We start from the raw sequence: 22,372 nt of genomic DNA, 5'->3' as shown, positions 1-22,372 counted from the left end.
ACAACACAGAACCTTGGCTTGTATGTCTCACCAGTCAAGTGCTGGCTCTGCTGTGGTGGAGGTGTTGAGTTTTACTGAGTTATTTTTCTTCTTTTGCCTTGATATTTTAGAGAAAAGAATATTTTAAAATAATGTTTTAAAAAATATTTTCATTTTATATATTTATTTGCAAGTAGAGAGAGAAAGGGAGGGAAAGGAATAGAGAGGAAGGAAAAAAGATAGAGAGGAAATGGATGCACCAGGACCTCCTGCCACTGCAAATGAAAATCAGATATATGGGTCCCTTTATGCATCTGGCTTTATGTGGGCACTGGGGAATCAAACCTAGGCCTTTAACAAGCCAAGTTAAGTGCAATCAAGTGCCTTTAACAGCTGAGGCATCCCTCCAGCCTCCAAAAATGTTTTTAATTACTGTGCCAGAGTGGCCCAATGTTCAGCCCTAAGTGGGAGAAAACAACCATAAATTTATACCATCCTCTCCAAGGCTCAGGGAACATTGTAGAAGAGGGGAATAAGAGCCACCAGAGGAAATGATGAAAATTCCCTCAGGAGACCCTCTCAAGATTGGGCCTGTTGCGTTGGGAAGATGGCTCAGCAGTTAAAGGCACTTGCTTGCAAGGCCTATTGGCCTGAATTTGGTTCCTCAGTACCCATATAGAGCCAGATGCACAAGGTGGCACATGCATCTGGAGTTCATCTGCAGTGGCAAGAGGCCTGGTATGGCCATGCTCAATATCTCTCTCCCCACACCCTCTCTGCATGCAACCTCACTAGCATTTGTTGTTATTGTTCAAGGAAAGAATCTTTGTCAAACAGACTCTTAACCTTGAACTCCAGGATGTCAGAGGAGAGCAGAGGAAGCTTCAGAGAAGCCTGGGTCTGGCCATATGTCACATGCCCCTCCAAATCACCAGACAGCCAGTGTCTTGCACCATTGTGAGTCTGCTCACAGATGAAGCAAACCTATCCTGTATTATGGCAGAACCCAAGTTGCACACTTCAAGAGCTCCACACACAGCCCTGGGAAGAAAGCCATTGTTTTCAGAAATGGAATCAAGCTCGCTGGGAGAAGGGGATTCATGTTTATTTCCTTTATTCTTCTTCTTCTTCTTTTTTTTTTTTTTTTTTTTGGTTTTTCGAGATAAGGTCTCACTCTGGTCCAGGCTGACCTGGAATTCACTATGGAGTCTCAGAGTGGCCTTGAACTCATGGCGATCCTCCTACCTCTGCCTCCCGAGTGCTGGGATTAAAGGCGTGTGCCATCACGCCTGGCTTTTCCTTTATTCTTAAATGATTTTATTTATGTACTTTTTAAAATTTTTAAATGTTTTTGATAATTACTTTACTTAGGATACAAAATAGGCTTCAAAGTGTTATTTCACTTTCCAGAACACCCTCTTACCTCCTTCTTGGCAAGAGTGCTGTCTTCCTTCCTTCTCTTAGGCTTTAAGCTCTGGAGCAAAATCTTTCTGAACTTAAAAATAATAGATTTTGCCGGGTGTGGTGGCACACGCCTTTAATCCCAGCACTCAGGAGCCAGCAGTAGGAGGATATCTAACAGTTCGAGGCCACCATGAAACTACGTAGTGAATTCCAGGTCAGTTTGGGATAGAGTGAGAACCTACCTTGAAAAACCAAAATAAATAATAATAATAATAATAATTTTTATTATAACAATTGCATATATAATTGTACTTTGCTTATATTTACCCCCCCCACACACACACTGTCCTCAATCCTTCCTCCTACCTTTCACTGCTCCCCTTCCTCCCCCAGTGAGTCCTCCTTCTGCTCTCATGTCACATGTACATGTCGTTAATTTTGATTCCACATGAGAAAGCATGCAATATTTTCTTTCTTCCCTCTATCACCCTCTCTTGTTACCCACTGCCTAATATTAAATATTTCTCTTTATTGCCATGTGTTAGGTCTAGACAAGCCATCTCATCCAGAGTTGGTGCTTAGTTAACTATTTGCTGTGTGGATTCATAAATCCCTTTCCCTCACTGCCATGTGACACTGAAGAGTCGCCGTCAGGAGGACTTAAAAGCCTTGAGCTCACTGGCAGTTAGTTTCTCTTCGTGGATGCTGTAGTCATGCCACAGGTTGACGCTGCCTTAGTGTACATTCCTCGAGCACACTGGTTCTTGTCTAGGTCATGTTGCCCCAGCTGACACTTGATAAAACAGGAGACATCCAGCCACCTCTGTAGAAGCTGACTCTCAGATGAGGGCTCCAGAGAAGGCACTTCTCTGACCGGGGATCCTAGGAAACTCCAGTAGGGGAGTAGAACACCACACAGAGAAAGGACCCTGGGCTGGTAACGGGTGCATCATGAATCCAGTTGTCCTTGTTGGCTCCTGAGCCTGATCTCCCCTACCCACCATGGGGCTCAGAAACCATAAGAAACATGTTCTTGGGGCTGGGTAGATGGCTTGGTGAGTAAAGTGCTTGCCTGACATGGGGACTTAAGTTTGATCCCCAGTACCCATGTAAAATGCTGGGCATGGTGGTGCATGTTTGAATCCTAGTGCTGGAGAGGTGAAGACAGGAGAATCTCTGGAGTTTATTGGCTTATTCCAGCCTGTTTGGTGAGTTCAAGGCCAATGAGAGACCCTGTCTCAAAAGAGGCAAACAGCATCCCTGAGGATGACAGCCAAGGTTGTCCTCTGGCCTCCACATGAATGCATACTACACACATGTGCACACACACACGAAAGAAGGAAGAAAAGAGGAAGACAGGAAAGAGGAAGGAAGAAAGGAGGAAGAAAAGAGGGAAGGAGAAAGGAAGGAGAAAGAAATGAAAGAAGGAGGAAGGAAGGAAAGAAAAAGGAAGGAGGAAGGGATGAAGGAAGGAAGGACAAAGTAACAAGAAAGGAATGAGGAAGAAAGAAATGAAGGAAAAAGGAAGGAAGGCATGAAGAAAGGAGGAAGGAAGAAAAAGAGGAAAAGAAGGAAAGGAGGAGAAAGGAAGGAGGGAGAGAGGGGAGGAAGGAAAGAAAGAAAGAAAGAAAGAAGGAAGGGATGGGGGAGGGAGGGAAGGAAGGAAGGAGGAATGGGGGAGGGAGGGAGGGCTCCAAAAACAGAAGGATGAGAAAAGAGCCTCAGTTGCTGACAGCTGGATGAGGATGCGGAAGCACTGCATTGGCAAGGCTGAGGGATGCAGGCAAAGCAGAGGCAGAATCTGCAACAATGCTGACTTTGACTCAGAAAACCAGGCACTTCCCTCACCACTTCCTGGACAGTTTCAGAAAAACACACTTTTGGGCCTAGTCCCCAATATTCTTTTTTTTTTTTTTTTTTTTTTTTTTTGTTTTTGGAGGTAGGGTCTCACTCTAGCCCAGGCTGACCTGGAATTCACTCTGTAGTCTCAGGGTGGCCTTGAACTCACGGCGATCCTCCTACCTCTGCCTCCCAAGTGCTGGGATTAAAGGCGTGCGCCACCACGCCCAGCCCCAATATTCTTAATTGGCAGATCTCAGCAGATCTAGGGTGGACCCTTGGAATGTGTACTTGCAGAGTGGTGAGCACTTCTCCACTTCTGTCTCAAGGCCAGGCACCCTTGCAGGTACTGAAAGATAGTTGTTAGGCAAGAAGCCAGTTCCTACCATTGGCCCTTATAAATAAACGTATGCTGAATGTGAAAAGGTTACCACCAGCACTTAGGAGTCTACTCATCGCCAAGACATGAATGTAGCTGGGTCGCCCCAAATCCGCATGTGACAGAAAATATAACTCGGGTAGACCCAAGAGGGGGTGGGAAAGAAAGTGACAGGGCCAGGCCGGCCTGGCTCAGTTCTAATTACAGCTAGCCACTCCTGGTCTCTGGATTTCAGGTGACTATCACGCTGTATGGACTGGCTGGAGAGAGTGAGCCCCACCACCTGTCAGCCCCAGACTCCCCCGTGTTTGAGCGAGGAGGAGTGGATGTCTTCCTTCTCGCTACCCTATTTCCCCTGGGCGAGCTGACGGGCCTCAGGCTGTGGCACGACAACTCAGGGGACCGGCCAGCATGGTGAGTCGGGAGAGGGCTGTCCACAGGTCGTGCCAAGCTCAGGGGGCTGAGGCTGCCTTCCTGGCTCTCACAGCCCTGCAAACACACAGAATGGATCCATCCCACAGGTGAGGCAACCTGGGCTCAGAGAAGCCCCTGGGCTCCCGGTCCATACACACTGGAACAGTACAAAGGAGAAGGACTTGGATGGCCCCGCACTTGGCCTTTTTGCAGCATCAACACAAGACATATCCAAGGTCACACAGCTACACGTTCAGAGTAAGGTCCTGTCCAGGCCTCCTGAAGCCAAAGCTAGTGACCCAGGTGAATGGTGTCGGTCTGACCAGACACCAGCAGTTGGCGGCTTTGAAAGAAGCACAGCATTCTCCAGCATGGTAGTGCACATGTGTAATCCCGATATTTGAGAGGAGAGAGAGAGGCAGGAGGATGACTGGAGGTGCCAGGACAGCTCGTTTTATATAGTGTGCTCCTTGCCAGCCTGAGCTACAGTTAAGACCTTGTCAGAAAGAGAGAGAGAGAGAGACACAAAGAAGGAAGGAAGGAAGGAAGGGAGGGAGGGAGGGAGGGAGGGAGGAAGGAAGGAAGGAAGGAAGGAAGGAAGGAAGGAAGGAAGGAAGGAAGGAAGAAAAAAAAGAAGGGAAGGGAAAGAAAGAAGAAAAAAGAAACAAGTCAGGCCTGGTGCATGCCTATAACCCCAGCACTTGGGAGGTGGAGGCAGAAGGATCAGAAGTTCAAGGTCATCTCTGGCTACATAGTGACTTTGAAGCCAGTCTAGACTACATGAGACAGAACCTGTCAAAAGAAAAGAAAGAGAGAGGATGGGGCAGAGATGGGGAAGGGAGAAAAAGGAAGGAAGGAAAAAAAAAGAAGGGGAGGAAGGAGAGCTCTTACTATGTAGCCAAGGCTGGTCTCAAATTTGTGGTCGTCCCTATCTTGGGCTCCCAAATGCTGGGACCACAGCCACCATGCCCAGTTTACTGCTGTCTTTAACTTACCATATGTCCATGAAGCTGACCCTGAGATGGAGTTGAACATGTGGGGTGTCTGTTAAGGGGGTCCTCAAGTCAGCACCTCTGGGGAGTGGGAAGGACAGAGGGCACAGAAGGCCAGAGGGAGCTGTGGAGCTGTGGTGCAGCCCAGTCAACTGATTAGGGATCCTGGAGCTGTTCAAAGTTGAATCAAATGCCCGGGTCCTGGCTCAGTCAGTGAAGAGCTTGCTGCACAAGCATGAGGACCTGAGCTCAGATCCCCAGAGCCCACAGAGAAGCCGGGCACAATGGCACATACCCGCAGTCTCAGCACTGGGGAGAGGGAGGCAGGAGGATCACTGGGACTTGCTGGCTAGTTAAACTAGCTGAATTGGTGAGCTCCATATTCAGGGAGAAAAAAATAAGGTAGAGGGGATGAAGAGATGGCTTAGCAGTTAAGGCACTTGTCTGCAAAGCCTAACGACCCACATTCAATTCCCCAGGACCCATGTAAGCCAGATGCATAAGGTGGTGCATGCATCTGGAGTTAGTTTGCAGTGGCTAGAGGCCATGGCATGTCCATTCTCTCCCTTTCTCTCTCTCTCTCTTTTTCAAATAAGGTAGAGAATGATTGAAGAAAACACTCAACTTGACCTTTGGTCTCCATATACACATGCACACATGCACCTACACCCGTGTGTGTCACATATATGATCACACGTATATACACATGCATATGTCACATACACACATGAAAGAAAAAATGCTCAGGTCCTGCTCACATCAGGCTGTGTATCACTGGGTGTCAACCACCCCAGAGGTCATGCGATCTTAACACAGGTGGCCTTTGCATTCTAATGGGGTTCTGTTCCCAGAAATGAGAGCTATGTGTGGAGGGCACCTCAGCACGGTGCCCACTGTGGTGAGCACACAGGGCAGGTGGCTTGGCCATCATGACTGTTTCTGCTGGCTACGCAGTGACAGGAAGCTGCACTTGTACCTGACCTCCTGTGACAGGCAAAGTGACATCACATCCTCCGAGCCTTGGAGAACTGAACTGGGCTAGAGGAGATGCAGGAAGTTCTAGGACTTAGGTAGAGGATGGTGGCATTGCTGTCTAGACAGAATGTGAGAGGTCTGTGTTCTCCGTTCTCAGCCCACAACTCACCAGAATACATCCCTCCCCACTACTTGGCTCCTCTTGCATGACCCTGAGATGGCTGCCTGCCTGGTGGAGGTTCAGTGTCCAAATGTGCTTTTCCAAAGCTTGTCTGTGAACACGTGGCCCCCTCCTGGCTGGCCCCAAGTACTGGCTATCCTCCCACAGGTGGCCGCTTGACACCGCGGCCCAGCACCAAGGACAGTGGAGAATATGCATGCACGTCCCAGGAGCTCTTGTTCTTGAGGGTCAAGTTTGCAAAGGCTTTCCTCTGTGGTATCCAAGGAAACGTCATCCCCCACACCTTAGCCTCAACACTATGGCTTCCTTCTCCAGGTACGTGAGCCGTGTGCTGGTCTACGACCCAGTGACGGACCGCAAGTGGTGCTTCCTCTGCAACTCATGGCTGTCCATTGATGTTGGAGACTGTGTCCTTGACAAGGTGTTTCCAGTGGCCACAGAGCAGGACAGAAAGCAGTTCAGGTGCTTCCTCATTTTTCATTTATTTCTCTTTTCTTGTTTTTTGTTTCTCACTCTAGCCCAGGCCAAAATGGAGTTAAACTCGAGCTGGCTTCAAACTCACTGTGATCCTTCTGCCTTGTCCTCCCAAGTGCTGGGATTAAAGGCGTGTGCCACCATGCTTGGCTGTCTCTTTCTTTTTTATTTATTTTCCTATTTCCTTATAAAGAACTGTCCTTACCTTTTCCTTCCTCTCTGGGGAAAATAGCCTCACAGTGCAGGTGTATGTGATTATGTAACCATGAAGACCGCTGTGTCCTGTCCCAAGGGTGATGTGCACCCTCCGAGACCAAGTATCTTCCACGTGCTGAGGAGGTGGCTCAATAGTCAAAGATGCTTGCTCTGTGAGCCTGTCAACTGGTGTTCATACCCCCAGCACCCACATAAAGCTGAACAGAAAAGTGGCTCAAATATCAGAAATCCTAATGTACCTAGGACAACAATGGGAGGCAGAGTCAAGAGAACTGCAAAGCTCACAGGCATTCTCAGAAGCGAAACCACAACAAGGGAGAACCTATGTTGAACAGAGTGGAAGGCGAGGACCAGCGAGGGCCCATACAAGCACACCAGCGCACATGCACTCACACACACACATTGTTTTTTCTGTGAAGAAAAAAACATGTCTTTAGGTGGTGAGAATGACGGGGACAGTTATCCATATTTCTTGGTAAATGACATAGGGTAGTATTTTTTAATCAATTGAGTTTATTGTATAAACGTATTGCATATTGACAGTAATTTTCATATTGGTGAACATGGTATTTGAATGGTTGTTGGGAAGCTGGTCATTTGCTCTCGTTTTTTTGTGTGGTTTTACCCAGTTGATCTTCAGCACATGCTTCCCTTGGGGTTACTCATTTTTGACATCCCCTTTTCTGTTGTCTGTCCTTCCACGCTGCTATGCAAACAGATCGAAGCAGATACTAATGTACACCCTCACACAAACATATTCAACTCTGTATATTGTTTAAAGGTAGTACATTACTCTAAATATGTTGCCTTTTATTAATAATGTATCATGTCCATTGTTTTGGGGGAGTATGTTTGAGTCAAATTTGTTTTAATACTTTATTTATTTGAGAGAGAGAGGGAGAAAGTGGCAGATAGACAGGGAGACAGAACAGGCATGCCAGGGCCTCTTGCCAGTGCAAACTAACTCCAGATGCATGTGTCACCTTGTGCATCTGGCTTACATGGGTACTCAGGAGTTGAACCTGGGTCCCTAGGCTTTGCAGGCAAGCACTTCAACTGCTTAGCCATCTCCCCAGTCCTCAAATTTGTTTTTATCTTGTATGTGGTAGGGCCTCATTAGCCCAGACTGGCTTCAAACTTGCTATATAATTAAAGCAGCCCTTGAACTCCTGACGCTTCAGGGTGTTGAGATCATAGGTATTCACCATCACACCTGGCTTCCAATTCTTGTTCTTTTCCTTTCATTTCTTCTTTTTTTCTTTCTCTCTTACTTTCTTTTCTCCTTCTTTCTTTGTTTTCTTTTCCTAAGACAGTGTCTCGTGAACTCCTGCTTGACCTTGAAATTAATATGTAACTAGGGATGAGTTGAACTCCTGATTCTCTTGCCTCTGCCTCCAGAGTGCTAGGATTACAGGCATAAGCCACCACACCCACCAGGAGTGATGAGGATCAAAAGCAGGGCTGTGTGCATGCTAGGCAAGCAGTCTACCAACTGAGCTACATCCCCTGCCCCATAAACTGTTTTGCAATAGTCCACAGACTGGATGACACAAAGCAGACTCCACCACTGCTTATCTATGGACCCTCGGTCGGCTTCCAGTGCATTCATTCAGGTGACTTCCTCCCAACTGCCTCCAAGAGGGAAGAGTTGAAATTACACCACAAGAGGCTGACAGACAGGATGTGGAGTAGATCCCACACATCCACCATTGGCTTGTTGTGTGATCTGTGCAGGGCTCAGCTTTCGTAGATCCTGGAGGGAGCATACAGATTCCATGGAACAATGTCTGGTGTGTGTTTCAAGGTTATCAGTCACAGGATCAAATGTTATAACCCAGTTGTGTCAGAACTAGGCTGTGGGGGGAGGGGAGGGCTCAGCAGGGAGCTCTCTGGAAGCAAGGCCATGTCTTCCTACCTCAAGCCCCTAGGGCCTAGAAGAGTACCTGGCACATAGTGCCAAGTACAAATACTTGTTGATGGGTAGGCTAACATGGAAAAATCACTATTATGGGTACTTGACCTCTCTCTTTGTGTACCTTCACTACAAGTCCAGTCTACCCACAAGGCCGGGTGATGTACAGTCCCTAGAATATCCCCAGTGGCTTCTTACATGACGCTCATGGGAAATGACACACATCCTTACTAAGACTCTCACTTTCAGACACCCTGCTTGCAGGTTTTGTTCTCTTAAACTGAATTCAGTTTGAACCCAAAGCCACAGAGTTTGTACCACTATCCTCCAAGGTTCTAATTATAACAAAATCAATAAATTATGGTATAGCAGACAGATTCAGGTTCACTGAGATAAACTTCCAGACCAGGCACAGTTATGGAGGAAGGGATATTTATTGAAGCTTACAGATCCAGGGGAAGTTCCATAATGGCAGAAGAAGCTAGCCTGCCTTCACAGGCCCAAGCAGAGAGAGAGAGAGAGAGAAGAGCACAAGCCAAAAGCCAAAAGCCACAGCACACTTCAGGAACTCCAGCTAGGCACATTTTGCGTATCTTTAGATTGAAATCTGAAACCCACCACCACACCTTAAGATCACCCAGTGATATTGCCTCCAGCCAGGTAGCCAGCAGATGCAAACTACAAACAATAAAGAACTGAATATATTCAAACCACCACATATGGTTATATTATTATATTCAAATTACAACAAAAATAATGTAAACAGTGATTAAACATCTATATGCTAATACTGTCTCAAATGCTTTTAAAAAATGATGTTTGGTGGGCTGGATATGATGGCTCATACCTTTAATCCCAGCACTCCAGAGGCTGAGGTAGGAGTATCACCATGAGTTTGAAGCCAGACTGGGACTACAGAGTGAGTTCAATATCAGCCTGGGCTAGAGTCAGACTCTACCTCAAAAAGCAAAACAGGGCTGGGAAGATGGTTTAGTGATTAAGGCACTTGCTTATGAAGCCTAAGCACCCAGGTTCAATTCCCCAGTACCCACATAAAACCAGATATACAAGGAGGCACATGTGTCTGGAGTTTGTTTGTAGTGGCTAGAGATCATGGTGTGCCCATTTCTCTCTCTCTAATAAAATAAACAAAGCCTGCTGTGGTGGTGCACACCTTTAATCCCAGGACCCAGGAGGCAGAGATAGGAGGATTACCATGAGTTCAAGGCTACCCTGAGACTACATAGTGAATTCCAGGTCAGCCTGGACTAGAATAAAATCCTGTCTTGAAAAAAAATAAAATTAAATTAAAATTTAAAAAGATAAACTGTAAGACCCCCCAGAACGAGGACCCCACGCTCTGCCTGGAAATGGCGACACCCCAAATCATTCACGAGAAACGGTCTTGATGCAAACAGCAAGAGGATTTTTATTCCAAGCGCGCTGGGGCCCACAGTCGTACACCACACAGGAGTAGAGGACTGCAGAGCCCCGAATGCAGGAACGGGACAGTTTTTATAGGATTTCTAACAAAGCCTGTGCATTAAAACCAATCATTTCTTAGCATCAGGAGCCCGCACAGTGCAGGCCAGTCGGTTTATGCCACTCCATAGTTTCTAAGCCAATCATTTTAAATTACTCAAGCCCATGCTCCATGGACCAATCAGTTTCCTATAACCTCAGAGGTCAGCATTTGCGTGGGCTCTTGGGTGGGGGTGACAAAGTGTAGTTAAGACAGGTTACTAGGGCTTATGGTGCGAGCAGTTTACAGAAGCCAGATAAGTGGTTTAATCAGTTACTCACTTCCCATCCTTAAAGGCCTGTCTTACGCCCTTTTACCTAGTTTTATATTGAGGTCCGGCTCTGACACAATAAGAAGAGTGACTTTTTACTTACTTTCTAGCAGAGAGTAGGGCCTGGAATTTGAGGTATGCAGGGCCCCGCTAAAGCTTCTTTTGGAGCGTGATAGTATTTCTAGGCTCCTGGCTTCTTGGGCCTTTCAAAACAAGGGCTGGAGGGATGGCTTAAAGGTTAAGGCATTTGTCTGCAAAGCCAAAGGACTCAGGTTCGATTCCCTAGGACCCACGTTAGCCAGATGCACAAAGGGGCACACGTGTCTGGGGTTCGTTTGCAGTGGCTGAGACCCCAGTGTGCCCATTCATTCTCTCTCTCTATCCCTCTTTCTCTGTCAAATAAATAAATAAATAATAATAAATACAAACAGATAAAATATTCTAAAAAGCCCAAAACAAAAACTGATGTTTGATGCATGCCTACAATCACAGTGCTTAGTACTTGGGAGATAGAAGTAGGAGAATCACAAGTTCAAGGTCATCCTCAGCTACATAGCAAGTACAAGGCCAGCCTGAGATACATCAGACCCTATCTCAAAACAAAAACAAGATATACACGCACTAAATCTTACAAGTGACTACAGGATGGCTCCTAAAACACTATTCTCTGTGAATTATTCTGTCCCTCAATGCCCACCCCTCTCTCTGACCTGCTTGCAGCCACCTATTTTTCATGAAAATCTCCACGGGCTTCCAGGAAGGACATATCTGGTACTCTGTCTTCAGTGGCTCAACTCGGAGCAACTTCACACGTGTCCAGAGGGTGTCCTGTTGCTTCTCCCTGCTCCTCTGCACCATGCTGACCAGCATCATGTTCTGGGGTGTGCCCAAGGATCCAGCTGAGCAAAAGATGGACTTAGGTAGCTCCTAGCTTTCTTATGATGGTTGGGGCCAGCTGCTGATGGACACCAGTCTTCACTGCCCCAGCAAGGCCATGATAACCCAGGGGGATTTTTCCTTAGTATTTTTGTTTGTTTGTTTTCATTTATTCCTTTAAAACAAGTCACTTGTTTTTTCTTAGTTTTTAATGTAGTTTGTTTCTCTTTTTTATGTATATGTATGCACGTTGGAGGGGTGTGTGTATGTTCATGTGTGTGGGCGCACATGAGTGAGAACATGTGCATATGTGTGCATGTATGTGGAGGTTAAGGACAACCTTGGGAGTCATTCTCGGGTTTGCTGTCCATCTTCTTTGAAACATGGTCTCTCAGTGGCAGCTCACTAATTAGGCCAGACGATGTGACCAGCGAGCCCTGGGGATCCTCGGGTCTCAGCCTCCCCAGTGCTGGGATTACAGGTTCTGCCACCATGCTTGACATTGCACATAGTACTAGGGATCAAACACAGTCATCAAGCTTGTGAGGCAAGCACTTTCCTGGCTGAGTGATCTCTCCAGCCCTTTGGTTAGGTTTTCTGAGATAAGGTCTTTGTAGCCCAGGCTAACCTAGAATTCACTATCCTCCTGCCTCTCCTGAGTGCTGGGATTACAGGTGTGTACACACATCTGGCTTTGATCCACAGTCATTACTGAAGCTCAGTCCTGTAGATATGGCTGACCAGGTCCCTGCATGGTGACCTTAGCCTCGGGCCCCTTCAGAGGTCAAGCTGAGCCATGTGGGTCAGGCCCACCACAAGTTACCTGTCAGCACAAATTATCTGGCATGATCCTTTGCCCTGGGTAACAAAGAACCTCTTATCAGCCAAGGACTTACTGGTGACTTCCCAGGACCTGGGCGGGATTACTCTTTCACTGAATATCTAGACAGAGGGGACTGGGTCCTTGGTGGCTGTGTCTCTCTTTGATACCCTCTATCTCTCCTTCCCCAGGCAAAATTGAATTCACTTGGCAAGAAGTAATGATTGGGCTGGAGAGCTCTGCCCTCATGTTTCCAATCAACCTCCTGATAGTCCAGATCTTTCGAAATGCCCGTGCTCGAGTCACAAAGGCCCAGGATACTGGGAAACAGGACCAGGGCTTCCCCAGCCTGACTCCCTCCACACAGCCTGTGGAGGATGGACTTCTGACACCTGAAACAGTGACCAAGGCATGTCCTCAACCTCAACTGGTATATATGTGGGTGGAGGGGTGGTATAACTCAGAAGAAGTGGGTTGCAGGCTGGGTCTTGGGGCCTGGCAACCCTATATTATCTAGAGGTCTTAGTTACCAAGATTCATCAGCTAAAAACACAGATTTGACACACACATACCCAACCTCCCCCCATATACACACACGAACACAGATAGACACAACACACATACAGATGCATAGTTTTAAGTACCTACTGTGAAAACCCCACCATCACTGTAGATTCCTAGGCTGGAAGCCTATACAAGAAACTCCCCGTGCAATCATTTACTCAATAAGCCTTTCTTCAGTGCTGAATATGTGCCATGCGTGAAGAGTGCAACCTAGAATGAGTCTATTAAACCCTGGAAGAGTAGGGCTGGAGAGATGGCGCTACAATGAAGGGTGCTTCATGTGCAAGCCTATGGGCTTGAAGGGGCCTAAGACCACTTGAGTTTAATCTGCAGTACCCACGTAAACAGCTGGATGTTGCCATACACGTCTGGAACCCCAGTGCTGTGGGGAGCAGAGACTGGAGAATCACTGGGGCTCACAAAAACATCACAGCTCCAGAATCAATGAAGAGACTGTGGCTCTTGACACTTGACATTCACCTTTGGCCACCACAGGCACATGAATGGAGTGCCGCATCAACACATGCATTGTGTACACCACACATCACATGAACACACACACACCACATACTACACACGTGCACATAAAATAACCCTAGAAGATAAATCTTAGAGGTCACAGAAGTTCAAAGAGGTCAAAATCATAACTCAGAAGGGGTTGAGGTTCTGGATCAGCAGGCATGGGATGCTTTTGACCTCCTTGCCCTCATCTGTGGCTCATATGCCCTAACCACACCGGGGCTACCTTGCAGGATATGTGGAGACTTGTCAACTCACTATTTAAAGTACTGAAGCTGCCATCCCCAGCCTCCAGCTGGGATGCTGTGAACTTGATGGACATCAACAATCTCCTGGCCTTGCTAGAAGACATCATCTGCCCAGGGAACAAGGAAGGACAGGGGTTCCAAGAGGAAGCTAAAAAGAAAGAGGACCCTTTCCCCCTCACTCTTGGGTGTGTGCAAGTAAAAGGTAAGTCCTGAACATTTCCATGCTAAGGGAAGCAACTCTCCAGAGTCAGGTGAAGTTGGTCAGAGGGCCATGTCTATATTTTTAGGGGCTCAAGGACTCACCCTGGGTTCCCCTCCCCAGCTGCTGCTTGAGAGGAGACACCACACTGCTGCCACCCTCTCCATACTACAGAGACCTTGCTGTCCTCAGAAATGCCAAGCTGCCTCACACTGAGACAGGAGCTAGTTCCTCTAGGCAGTGAAGGCAGGGTCTGTGGTGGAGAATAAGAGAGTCATGTGACCCACATTATAAGCCATGTGTAGCTGAAGGACAAGAAAGGAAAAGGACTCTACCAGTTGGGAGAGGGAGCAGACAAGGTGATTGTGATCATCCCCTTGGTGGGGTGAGTGGCATGTGATCAGCGCATGCACAGGGTATGTAGGCCCCTCACTGGTTCAAGCCCACAGTAAATCACATGCAATAAAGATTACTTCACTCTCTTGTATGAGGCCCCGGGTTCGATCCCCGGCATCTAAAAAAAAAAAAAAAAGATTACTTCACTCTCTATCCAGTTCCTGTCATAAGTTCCATAAAAGGCAAGTAAACCAGGCAAAGTGTTAGCAGACTCCTGTCTCCCTGTGCCTCTCCTCCTCTCCCTCCCTCCCCCATGTCTTTTCCCCTACCCAGTTGCCTCTCCCACCTAGGAGTCCTTCTAACTTTCTCCTTAAAAATCTTCCTTGAGCCGGTGTGGTAGCGCACGCCTTTGATCCCAGCACTTGGGAGGCAGAGATAGGAGGATCACAGAGTTCGAGGCCACCCTGAGGCTACATAGTTAATTCCAATACAGCACTGGTTCCCACTGCACCCCCTGGCCCCCACCCTAGGGCCTAGGTACCTAGCCATAGACTTTTTGGCCAAAATTTACAATACCACGTGTGACTTCTCTCTTGTAGAGTGGGTGGGCCTCAGATATGATTATAGAGCAATTGGTTTCTCCCATAAGACCCCTGACATTCTTGAATCAGTCATTGTCCACATTTCTCTTTTTTTTTAATTAAAGGTTTTTATTTTTATTTTTTTTATTTGAGAGAGAAAGAGGAAGAGAAAGAGAGAATGGGCATTCCAGGGCCTCCAGCTGTTGCAAACGAATTCCAGACACATGTGCCAATGTATCCTCTTAGATTTTTGTATGTTTTTCTTTTCTTTTGTTTTCTAGGTAGGGTCTCACTTTAGCTCAGGCTGACCTGGAATTCACTATGTATTCTCAGGGTGGCCTTGAACTCAGCAATCCTCCTACCTCTGCCTCCCCAGTGCTGGGATTAAAGGAGTGCGCCACCACACCCGGCTTCTCTTAGATTTTGATTAGCCCTCCCTCCACCTTTCCTTTACTCAGTCTCTTCCCCTGACCTCACTTAGGCCTTTTCACCCCCATTAATCTATTCTTCTACTTAGATATATACAATACCACCCTATTAAGTACCCTCTTCCCTTCCTTCCTTTCTATTGCATTTATATCTCCTTTCTAGCTTGTCCCTCTGTTACTGAATTTTATTCCTTCTCACATAAAAGTCAAATCATTGGTAGCTAGGATCCACATATGAGAGAGAACAGTGTCATTTAACTTTCTGAGTCTGGGTTACCTAAGTATAATCCTTTCCCGATCCATCCATTTTCCTTAAAATTTCATAACTTCATTTTTCTTTACCACTGTGTAGAACTTCATTGTGTAAATGTGCCACATCTTCATTGTGGACTCATCAGTTGAGGGACATCTAGGTTTGTTCCATTTCCTAGATATTGTGAATAGAACAGCAATAAATGTGGTTGAGCACGTATCACGAAGGTAATGAGACAAATCCTTAGAGATATATGCCTAGGAGTGGTATAGTTGGGTCATATGTTAGATCTATTTTTAGCTTTTGCAGGAACCTGCACACTGATTTCCACAATGGCTGGACCAGATTGCATTCCCACCAACAGTGTAGAAGGGTTCCTCTTTTTCCTCATCCTCACCAGCATTTATGGCCATTTGTTTTCATGATGGTAGCCAATCTGACAGGAGTGAGATGGAATCTCAACATAGTTTCAGTGTGCATTTTCCTGATGACTAGGTTATAGAACATTTTTTACATATTTATATGCCATCTGTATTTCTTCTTTTGAGAACTCTCTATTTAGTTCCATAGCCCCCTTTTTAACTGGATTGTTTTATTTATTATTTTATATTTTGAGTTCTTTCTATATCCTACATACTAATCCTCTATGAGATGTATAGCTGACAAAGTTTTTCTCTCATCCTGTAGGTTGCTGCTTTGCTCTATTCACAGTGTCCTTTGCCATACAAAAGTTTTGTAATTTCATGAGGTCCCAGTAGTTGATCTGTGGTTTTATTTCCTGAGTACTGGGGTTATATTCAGAAAGTCTTTGCCAATACCAATATGTTAAAGAGTTTCCCCTACTTTTTCCTGTAGCAGTTTCAGAGTTTCAGGCCTGATATTAAGGTCTTTGACCCATTGAGACTTAATTCTTGTGCATGGAGAAAGATAAGGATTTATTTTCATCCTTCTACAGATATATATCCAGTTTTTCCAGTACCATTTGCTGAAGCGGCTGTCTTTTCTTCAATGAGTATTTTTGGCATTTTTGTGGAATATCAGGTGGCTATAGCTACCTGGACTTACATCTGGGTCCTCTATTCTGTTCCATTGATCTACATGTCTGTTTTTGTGCCAGTACCATGTTGTTTTTGTTACTATGGCTCTGTAATATAGGTTAAAATCAGGTATGGATTAGCCAGGCGAAGTGGTGCACACCTTTAATCCCAGCACTGAGGAGGCAGAGGTAGGAGGATCACCATGAGTTCAAGGCCATCCTGAGAATATATAGTGAATTCCAGGTAGCTTGGGCTAGAGTGAGAACCTACCTCAAAAAAAATTAAAAATCAGGTATGGTTATACCACCAGCCTTATTTTTGTTTCTCAAAATGGTTTTATATGTTTGAGGTTTTTTGTGCTTCCAAATGAATTTTTGGATTGTTTTTTACTATTTCTGTGAAGAATGCTATTGGAATTTTGATGAGGATTGCATTAAATGTGTACATCACTTTTTGTAAGATTGCCATTTTCACAATGTTGATTCTTCTGTCCAAGAACAAGGAATGTCTTTCCATTTTGTAGTGTCTTCTGCAATTTCTCACTTGAGTGTTTTAAAGTTTTCATTGTAAAAATCCTTTAATTCCTTGGTTAGGTTTATTCCAAGGTATTTTTTATGCAATTGTGAATGGGAGTGATTCTCTGATTTTATCCTCTGTTTGTTTGTTGTTAGCATATAGGAAGGCTACTGATTTATGTGTGTTAATTTTATATCCTGCTACATGGATATAAGAGTTCATCAGCTCTAAGAGTTTGTTCATAGAGTCTTTAGGGTCCTTTATGTATAGAATCATGTCATCTGCAAACAATGATGACTTGATCTCTTCCTTTCCAATAAGTATTGCTCTTATGTGCATCTCTTGCTTTATTGCTATGGCTAAGACTTCCAGTACTATATTAAATAAAAGTGGGGACAGTGGACACCCTTGTCTTGTTCCTGATTTTAGTGGAAAAGCTTCAAGTTTTTCTCCATTTAGTATTATGTTGGCTGTAGGTTTGTCATAGATAGCCTTTATTATGTTGAGATATGTTCCTTCTATTCCCAGTCTCTGTAGGACTTTTGTCATGAAGGGATGTTGAATTTTGCCAAATGTTTTCTCTGCATCTAATGAGATGATCATGTGATTTTGTCCCTCAGTCCATTTATATAATGTATGACATTTATTGATTTGCATATGTTGAGCCATCTCTGCATCTCTGGAATAATGTCCAATTGGTTGGGGTGAATGATATTTCTCATATATTCTTATATTCTGTTTGCCAATATTTTGTTGAGAATTTTTGCATCTATGTGCATGAGGGAGATTAGTCTGTAATTTCCTTTTTTTTCTTTTTCTATCCTTGTCTGGCTTTGATATCAGGGTGATGCTGGCTTTGTAGAAGGAGTTTGGTAGGATTCCTTCTTTTTCTATTTAATGGAAAAGTTTAAGAAGCATTGGTGTTAGTTCTTCCATGAAGGTCTGGTAAAATTCACCACTGAATCCATCTAGATGGTTTTGGTCTCAGTTATGCTGCGCTCCTGCTTGGGTCCCTCTTTGTTGTGCTGTGGGCTCAGGTAGGCTGACTGGGTCACTGCTCTGATCACCTGTGCTGGGTACTGCGTAGGTGAGCTCCCTTCCCCAGGTCTCTGGTGCTTGTGCTGGCGGTGGGAGAGGGGAGACTATGGATGGCGGCTGAAGTTCTCCTGTTGGTTCTTGCAATCCTCTTCCTCATGAGCTGCTCCATTGGTCCCTGCGGTCATCCCTTCATGTTTCTTCAGTTTGCAAGGAGGCCCATGTGCATGGAGAATCCCCTCACCGGGCTCTTCCTGCAGCTCAAGCCGAGCCTTGCAGCTGTGGCCACGTGGACCTGGTGCTGACGCTGCTGGAGCCACCTCTGCCCGCTTCTGTGGGCTCTGGGTGCTCTGAATCTCTCCTACTTCTCTGCTGCAGTTGATAATTTCTTATACTCCTCACTTTTTAGTAGAAGAGTGTATTTTTCTTTCTTTCTTTTTTTATTTTATTTTTTGTTTTTGGCTTTTTCTCCTCTAGGCTGCTTTAGTGTGGTTCCTACACCACCATCTTAACTGGAAGTCTTCACACACCATCTTTTTTGACTCGAGTTTCTTGAGGTGGGATCCATCCATTGATCTGATCTCTGTTTATCAGAAATGTCTCTGTGTCCCTGTCCTGTTGTGAGCCAGTTTATGACCTTAATGAATTTACTCAGTTCTCTGGGCCCCAGTAAAGCCCCAGGGGCTACAAAGTGAACCAGATCCATTTCCAAACATACTCCCTTTAATCTTTTTTTTTTTTTAGAGAGCGAATTGGAGCTCCAGGGCCTCAGCTACAATCGGACTCTAAGATGCTTGCACCTCCTAGTGATGCAACCTTGTACTTCCCTCACCTTTGTGTGTTTGGCTTATGTGGGATCTGAAGAGTCGAACATGGGTCCTTAGGCTTCACAGGCAAGTGCCTTAACTGCTAAGCCATCTCTCTAGCCCTTTTAATATTTTTTTAGAGAGAACGAGAGAGGAAAGATAAAGAAATGGTGCAACCATGTCCTATTTTAATCATCCTAATGAAGTAAAGAAGTTAAGGAAAGAATCAGTTGGTGTCACTTTGTCTTGTGTGCACATGTGTGAGTGTATGTGTGCACCTCGAAAGTATCTCGCCGAACCTGGGGTGTTAGGTTACATTAGCTGTCCAGGGTGCCCCAGCAATCCTCTATCTCTGCCCCCTTAGCACTGGGGTCACCCAGTTCTGCACATGGATTCTGAGGAAGAAACTCAGGTCCTCATGCTTGCACAGCAAGCACTCTTGCCCACTGAGCCATCTTCAGAGCCTCCCACTTTTTGGATAAGGGTTTCATTATGCAGCTCAGACAACCCCTGGCTTCAATGGGCACTAGCTGAGTTTGGGGGCATTGGTGCGCACAGTGGTCCACACACTTTAAGAACACAGACTGGCTGGGCGTGGTGGTGCACACCATTAATCTCAGCACTTGGGAGGCAGAGGTAGGAGGATTGCTGTGAGTTTGAGGCCACCCTGAGACTCCATAGTTAATTCCAGGTCAGCCTGGGCTAGAGTAAAACCCTACCTTGTAAAAACAAGCAAAAGAAAAAAAGAAAACAGGGGCTGGAGAGATGGCTTAGCGGTTAAGCCCTTGCCTGTGAAGCCTAAGGACCCTGGTTTGAGGCTTGATTCCTCAGGACCCACTTTAGCCAGATGCACAAGGGGGTGCACACATCTGGAGTTCGTTTGCAGTGGCTGGAGGTCCTGGTGCACCCATTCTGTCTCTCTCTGCCTCTTCCTCTCTCTGTCTGACGCTCTCAAATAAATAAAAATAAACAAAAACAATTTTTTAAAGAACACAGAATGGGGGCTGAAGTGATGGCTTAGTGGTTTAAGGCACTTGCCTACAAAGCCTAAGGACCTAGGTTTGATTCTCCAGTACCCACGTAAGCCATATACACAAGGTGGAGCATGTGTCTGTATTTCATTTGCAGTAGTTGGAGGCCCCGGGACACCCATTCTTTCTCTCTCTCTCTCAAATAAATAAATAAGTAAATAAATTATATGTATCTATATATACCTATATCGATATCGATATCAATAGAGATAGAGATATAGATAGATTAAAAGCACAAAGACTTTTGGAATCTCCCAGCTGCAATAGCAGCTGTGCAACTTGGGATAAATTGCTCAACACCTCGTAGAGCATTTTGCTCCTCTGTCATTTGGGGTACTGACCTACCTTGCTTCTTGGCATGTGAACGCTGAATGAGGTCATAAGCCATGTAAAATGCTTAGACACCAGCCTGATACAAAGCAGGTGTTCAGTGAGTAATGTTATGATTGGTGTGGACAAAGTCTTCCCAGAACATTAGTAGAAATCTTACAACACCACGGATGTTGGCTCTGGACTCTAGCTGAGACTTCAGAGAGCAAGGCCAGATCAGGAATGTGAAGGAGGAAGCTTCCAATAAGAGGGAGGTAGAGTGAACATGACCCTGGGCCTTTGTCTAGTCTGAGTCAGGGACTGTGACGTACGTAGCCAGCCATTGTCTCCTACACCAGCATATGGTATTTTCATATTCACCTCTTACTGGTGACAAGGGAAGCAGGCATGGGGGGAGCTAGCTGTTTTGCATCCCCAGGGAAGATGAACACCAGTCCATAGCCCACTCCTAGGGCAGTGTGTCCTGGGAGCCAGCCACTCCCAGCTCAGGGCCCCAGGACTGAGGCCTTATTCCAACTACAGAGACAAAGAGTCTCTAAATCTTGTTTTTTTTGTTGTTGTTGTTGTTTGTTTGGGTTTTTTTTTTGCATGTGGTGGCCTCGAACTCATGGTGATTCTCTTACCTCTGCCTGGGATTAAAGGTATGTGCCACCATGCCCAGCTTTTTTCATCTTAATTTTTGAGGCAGTGTCTCTCTTGAATTCAGCTAGAGTAACTAGGCAGTGAGATCCAGGAATCCCACCTCCCCACTGTTGGGATTACAGGTACGCCCTGCACACCCAGCATTCTACATGGGTGTTGGGGATTCAAACTCAGGTCCTCATGCTTGAGCAGCAATTGCTTTACGCCCTGAGCTCTCTCCCTCAAACCCGTCTCTTAAGGGCTTAGGTATCATAGAGAGGTTTGAATTTGTGTGTGTGTGTGTGTTTTTTTCTTATCATAAATATGTGTTGCCTCTCTGATTTAAAACAAAAAAAAAATCCTTAAAACTTTAGGAAGCTGGGGACGTTAGACATAGCTCAGTGGTTAAAGGCACTTACCTGTAAAGACTGCCAACTTTGATTCATTTCCCCAGTACCCACATAAAGCCAGAAAGTTTGCAGTGGCAAGAGACCCTGGCCAACAAACAACAAAACAAAGCAAAAACCATTTTAGAAGGATTGTGGCTGAGGATGTAGCTTAGTGGAAGAGCATGTGCCTAGAATACATAAGCTGTACAGTTCCATTCCCAGCACTGGGGGAAAAAAAAAAAAAGGAAACTTAAATTATAACAAACCAGCTATAGAGAAACACTCATGAAGCCAGGTGCGGTGGCGCATGCCTTTAGTCCTAGCACTTGGGAGGCAGAGGTAGGAGGACTGCTGTGAGTTTGAGGCCAGTTTGAGACTACATAGTGAATTCCAGGTCAGCCTGAGCTACAGTGAGACCCTACCTTGAAAAACTAATAATAATAATAATAATTAAAACACTCATCCAATTTTCACAGTTATAAGTCAGTTTAAAAAATAACCATTCTTGAAAGGGTAAAATGCAAAAGTTAGCAGGGCATGATGACACACGCCTTTAATCCCAGCACAGAGGCAGAGGAAGGAGGATCTCTGTGAGTTCAAGGCCAGCCTGGCACTACATAGTGAATTCCAGGTCAGCCTGGGCTAGAGCAAGACTCTACCTCAAAAAAAAGTAAAAGTTAGAAAAATAACTAGGATAGAGTCTAGAGCCAAGGGAAAATATTTACTAGTAGGTTTATTTGTTATTTTGGATCTGGAAACTTGTTCTGTGTAATAACAGGAAAGGTGAAGTACTAGGAAAGTTCTGGAAGATGCTGTCAATTTCACTTTAAAATGAGAATCTGGTATTTCTGTATTACCATTTTCAATAAAATTTCTCAGCTGTTTAAAAAAAAAAAAACACTCATGAAGGCCAAATAGGTGACACATGCCTCTAATTCCAATCCTTTGGAAGCTGAGGCAGGAAGATGGTCAGGTTGAGGCCAGATTGGACATGATCAAGACCCTGTTTCAAAAACAAAGTCCGTATGGAGAGAGTGAGTGGGTATACCCAAGAGAGAGAGAATGGATGCACCAAGACCTCCAGCCACTGCAAATGAACTCCAAATATATATGTCACCTTGTGCATCTGGCTTACGTGGGTCCTGGGGAATCAAACCTAGATCCTTCGGCTTTACTGGCAAGCACCATAACCGCTAACCCATCTCCCCAGCCCTGTTTTATTTTG

General features: G+C 45.4%; 1 protein-coding gene across 1 annotated transcript in view; it reads left to right on the top strand.

The window, feature by feature from the left end:
* Pkd1l2 (polycystin 1 like 2) overlaps positions 1-22,372 on the top strand; it is a 113,147-nt gene that overhangs the window by 64,020 nt on the left and 26,755 nt on the right. Inside the window, exons 26-30 of the mRNA XM_045143266.1 lie at positions 3,837-4,015; positions 6,479-6,625; positions 11,279-11,478; positions 12,446-12,663; positions 13,571-13,787. Coding sequence (XP_044999201.1) covers positions 3,837-4,015; positions 6,479-6,625; positions 11,279-11,478; positions 12,446-12,663; positions 13,571-13,787 — 961 coding nt within the window. The remainder of the gene's footprint in view (positions 1-3,836; positions 4,016-6,478; positions 6,626-11,278; positions 11,479-12,445; positions 12,664-13,570; positions 13,788-22,372) is intronic.

Source organism: Jaculus jaculus, chromosome 1 (genome assembly GCF_020740685.1).
Source record: "Jaculus jaculus isolate mJacJac1 chromosome 1, mJacJac1.mat.Y.cur, whole genome shotgun sequence".
Taxonomy (NCBI): Eukaryota; Metazoa; Chordata; class Mammalia; order Rodentia; family Dipodidae; genus Jaculus; species Jaculus jaculus.
Note: the sequence above shows the minus strand (reverse complement) of the source record. Positions and strands in the feature narration are given on the sequence as shown.